Consider the following 5,066-nt stretch of genomic DNA (forward strand, 5'->3'; position numbering starts at 1 on the left):
TGTAATTTGAAAAGATTACCGTAATCATGGAGTTAGAGCTAAAGATGTCCAGTGAGATTTCATAACCCAGTATAAGTCAGTTTCAACACATGACTTTCTTTCCCACTCTCTCAATCTTGTAAGAATTAATTTGACCCACGAAACATGTCATTTTACTTTCTTTTTTTATTCTTACATCTACAAATAAAGTTATCACCACTAATATAATTATCAGGGACCTCTGATGGCCTTGTATTTATAGAGATGTGCTGCTAATCTGAAGGCAGAATTTACTGGCAATTTGAATCTACCAGCAGTTCTGTAGGAAAAAGGTTGGAAATTCTCTCCTGTGCAACGTACACTCTTCGAAAGTCACTAAGTGGTCATTCATGAGTCAGTTCCAACTCTGTGGCTATAAGTATGAGGGGGTTATTGTTTAATAAATAGATCAAATTATATACCTTAATCAGTTATAGCTTCTGCTTTACTTAATGATATTAATGATTTTTGTCATCTGCATTGAGTTGGAACTGACCTATCAGCAGGTTTTCAGAGGCAGTAAAATGAGCAAGAGGAGACTGTCTATTTTTCTCTCCCATGGAGCAGCTGGTGTATTTGAACCATATACTTTTGGGTTGGCACCTCCAGAGGTCCTTGTTGTCCACATAGGCACTTCTAAAAATTAATTATTTAGCAAGAAGACTAGACATTTTATTTTATATATCTGCACTATTGAAATGAATAGCTACAGCAATAGTTTTCGGTATAAATATATTTTACAAAACCATGGGCAATAAATTTTCATTTACCACTATTTTCTAAGTACTAATCATTGTTGGGTTTTGTTCCATTTTTTGTCTAGTGGTGAAGCTCAACATCAAGAAAACAAAAATTCTCACCACAGGGCCAATTGGCAGCATCATGATGGGTGACCAAGAGACGGACATTGTTGACAGCTTCAGTTTGCTTGTCTCTACAGTCAACACTCTTGGTATCAGCAGCCAGGAAATAAAAGATAAATTTCACTGGGGAAACTCTACTGTCAGAGACCTCTCCAAAGTACTAAAGAGCAATGATGTCAGCCTGGAGACTAACGTGTGCCTGATCCAGGCCATAGTCTTTGCAATTACTTGCTATGCATCACAGAGCTGGACAGTGACTAGGGATGACAGAAGGAGAGTTGATGCCTTTGATCTTTGATGTTGGAGAAGAGTATTGAACATACCATGGACTCCTAAGAGAACATACAAGTTTGTCCTAGAGAGGGTGAAGCCAGGCTCGTCTTTGGAGGCAAGGATTCTGAAGCTCCTTCTGACATACTATGAACATGTTGCAAGGCAGAATTGGTCCTTGGAGACGGATATCATGCTGGGAGGATGGAGGGACAGCGCAGGAGAGGAGGACCCTCCATGAGATGGATTGGTTCAGTAACTGGGGTTCTGCGGATGGGCGTGTTGGAGACAGTAAGATTGGCAAGGGATAGAGTAGGATTTAGGGCTGCTGTAGGTAGGGTCTCTATGAGTTGCAGATGACTGGAAGGCACGTAACAACAACAGTGGTAAGAAGTTGTGCTGAAATCCCAAAAGGCACATGGCTTGAATCCACCAGCTGCTCCACCAGAGAAGGATAGAAAATCTCCTTCTGTGTGATTCAACTTGATGGCACCCAACAGCAATAGAATTGAGTGACTTTATTAACAACAGATCTGAATATCTCCTATCCTGTGTTATCCTCACCATATCTGGCATAATGGAGCCGATTGCAGTCATCATTATGTAAATCTATCTCTTTGAGGGTCTGCTAATCCTCTACCTTTCCAAGTATAGTGTTCCTTTCCAAGTAATATCCCTCCTAACAATATATGCAAAGTATAAGTGACAATGTTTTGCCATCCTTGCTCCAAGGAACACTCTGGTTGCACTTTTCCCAAGACATACCTGTTTGTTCTTTTGGCAGTCTATAGAATATTCAGTACTCTTCTCCAACATTACAACTCAGAGGCATCTATTCTTCCGTCGTCCTTATTCATTATCTAGCTGAATGTGAATCCCAGATTATTTATTTATGCTCATATGAACCTATACTTAGACCAAGAAGCTGTTGTTCTAACAGAGCAAGAGAACAGAATATGATTTAAAATAAAAAAAGGAGCGTGTCAGGGATGCATCTTTTCTCCATATTTATTCAATCTGTATACTGAGAAAATCACTCTAGAATCTGGACTTTATGAAGAAGAATGTGGCATTAGAATTGGGGGAAAACTCATCAAGAACCTGTGATATGCATATAACCTTATTTGCTGACAGAAAAAAGTACTTGAAATTCTTGTTGTAGAAGATCAAAAACTATAGTTTCCAATATTGATTACACCCCAACAGCAATAAAACAAAAATCTTTACCACCAGCCCAATAAACAACATCATGGTAGTTGGAGAAAAGATTGAAATTGTCAATAATTTTAACCTACTGGGATCCACAATCAGCAATCTTAGCATCAGTAGTCAAGAAATAAAAAGACATTTTGTAATGTGAAAGTCTGTGGTCAGGGATCTCTCTAAAATACTGAAGAGCAATGATGTCAGTTTAAAGACTAAGATGTTCCAGTTTCAGGGCATAGTTTTGTCAATAACTTGCTTTGTCAATCAACATTCATTTAGTAGGCTTAAACAGTTGCTTTTTTTCATTTCAATATGTGCAGGTAAACTGAGGGTTTATAGATGTACAGTAGCAATAAGATAAAGAACATTGTCCCCACCCCTTGCTTTGTTGTGTACTATTGAGTCAGATCTGACTGAGACAGTAGGAGGTTGGCCCTCCTTCTCTAGTAGAGCATCTGGTGGATTCGAACCATGTACCTTCGGGATTGTAGTGCAGCTTCTTGCCACTAGGTCACCAGAGCTCCCTAAAGAACACATTTTACCTGCCCAGTGATGAGGTGAGGACTTAGTCCAAAGCTAACTGCAAAGGCAATAATTAAAAACCCTGTCAATATTGCATATTTTAAACTTACCCCCCCAAAGTCAGAGATCTGGGGGGAAATTTTATGGTATTGAGGTACAAAAATCCTAAATACAGGAAATTTATGCAAAAGAGGAGAAATAGAGATTGAGATGGAGATAGTTAAAAAAGAAACTATGCAATAGTTGCTATATTCTACAAATAAGATTATTAGATATAATAGCAATTTACTAATCGTAATATATTTGTGCAAGTTTGAAATTGAATCTATCTTAAAGTCACTGACTTTTATAAGCCTTTTAATATTTTTAGTGAAAGACATGGCTATAGTTATTACCACAGTTTGACCATGAATAACTTGTATCTAATAAAGGTGAAAGGAATTACCAAAATCACACATCTAGGCATTATGAGAGCTATAGATTGCAACCAGGCAATCTAAATTCAAACATTTTAGTTCTTCCTTAAATAGTGTTGGGTTGTTTTTTTTTTTCCAATGGGAAAATTTAATGACCAAGGTTACCTACAGCCTTCTCCCTGTTTGAAACTTGCGGAGAATTCCTAATCGAATCTGCTTTGTCTTGACACTATACACAACAGGGTTAAGCACTGGGGGAAGAAGAAGATAGATGTCAGCCATGAGGACATGGACTATGGGAGACAGATTTTTTCCAAAGCGATGTACCATTGATACTCCAATGACTGGCACAAAGAAGATGAGCACCACGCAGATGTGAGATACACAGGTATTAAGAGCCTTTAGTCGTTCTTCACGAGATGCAATACCTAGTACAGCATTCAGAATCAGGATATAAGAAAGAAGTATGAAGACTGAGTCTACACCCAGGGTGACGATCACTATGCACAGCCCATAAATGCTATTTACTCTAGCATCTGAACACGATAATTTAAAAACATCCTGGTGCAAGCAGAAAGCATGAGAGAGGGTATTGATATGGCAGTAGTGATAGCGTCTCAGTAGCAGAGGTGTAGGTAGTACAACTCCCATGCTTCTTAGCAAGCAGGCCACACCAATCTTGCCAATGACACTGTTAGTGAGAATGGTGGAATAGTGTAGTGGACGGCAGATGGCAACATAACGGTCAAAGGCCATGGCCAGCAAAACCGAGGATTCCAGGAATGTGAATGTGTGAATAAAGAAAAGCTGTGTGTAGCAAGCATTTGCCTGGATCGCCCGAGCATCCAGCCACAACACAGCAAGCACGGTGGGAAGCGTGGACAGTGACATACCCAGATCAGTTAGTGCCAGGATGGAAAGGAAATAATACATGGGCTGATGGAGTGAAGACTCTACCCAAATAACAGAGAGGATAGTGACATTGCCAATAACTGACACAAAGTATGCAAAGCAGAATGGAATTGAGAGCCAAGAATGAACATGCTCCAGTCCAGGAAAACCCCTCAGGATAAATACAGGCTCCATATAGTCACTGCTATTCCAGACAACCATGATGACTCTTAAAATTCCTTACAAATAGGAGCTTTGGACAAACTGAGAGGAATTGTTTCTGTTACTTCTTTTCATCCTGCAAAGTTCTCCATTGTAAGCAGATTCAGTGCCTCTGGGTGAGATACTTATTTCCTCATTTACACAGAAAGAGTTCTTATTTACACAGAAGGAGGCAAGTAAGAAGTTCTTTCTATAAATCTAACATGAAAATAATGTCCAGTTATAGAGAACTTCAAGTTCTGGAACCACGTGTGGATCACACAAGCTTGGCCATCTCCAATAAGAGCGTTGTTAGATTTGCCTCAAGGATACTGAAACATTTAAACAAGAAAAGTAGTAGAGTAAGAAAGCTTTTGCTATAAATTGTAAAAGGAAAATAGAGACAAGTGAGAGTACACATCCACTGATTTATACAAGCTTGCAGTACATGATGTTCTAGGGTTAATAATTTATTGTCCTTAGGTTGTCTTCTCATGCTTGTCAATTAGGCTGGTCCTGAGGACTCAAGACCATTTCCTTTTCATTCATCATTTAGAATATTTCATGGTTGAAGAGATTTAATTATTAAACAACTCTGGTAGCATATCCCATAGAAACTGAAACTTGTGCTGCTAACCCAGAAGTGGAAGCTCTCTGGCAGATTGAATCCACACGTGTC

The 5,066-nt window shown here is 39.0% G+C and overlaps 1 protein-coding gene across 1 annotated transcript; it reads right to left on the bottom strand.

Moving 5' to 3' along the window:
- Positions 1-3,460: 3,460 nt before the first annotated feature.
- LOC102854104 (olfactory receptor 51L1-like) lies at positions 3,461-4,408 on the bottom strand. The gene has a single exon (XM_006885691.1). The coding sequence runs from the start codon at positions 4,406-4,408 to the stop codon at positions 3,461-3,463; it is 948 nt and encodes a 315-aa protein (XP_006885753.1).
- Positions 4,409-5,066: the final 658 nt, after the last annotated feature.

This window comes from Elephantulus edwardii, unplaced genomic scaffold, assembly GCF_000299155.1.
Source record: "Elephantulus edwardii isolate Elephantulus edwardi_28Jun2011 unplaced genomic scaffold, EleEdw1.0 scaffold00044, whole genome shotgun sequence".
Taxonomy (NCBI): Eukaryota; Metazoa; Chordata; class Mammalia; order Macroscelidea; family Macroscelididae; genus Elephantulus; species Elephantulus edwardii.

Bases quoted from the DNA above. Each gene is read 5' to 3' on its own strand.
- LOC102854104 (XM_006885691.1), bottom strand. From the start codon at position 4,408: ATGGTTGTCTGGAATAGCAGTGACTATATGGAGCCTGTATTTATCCTG.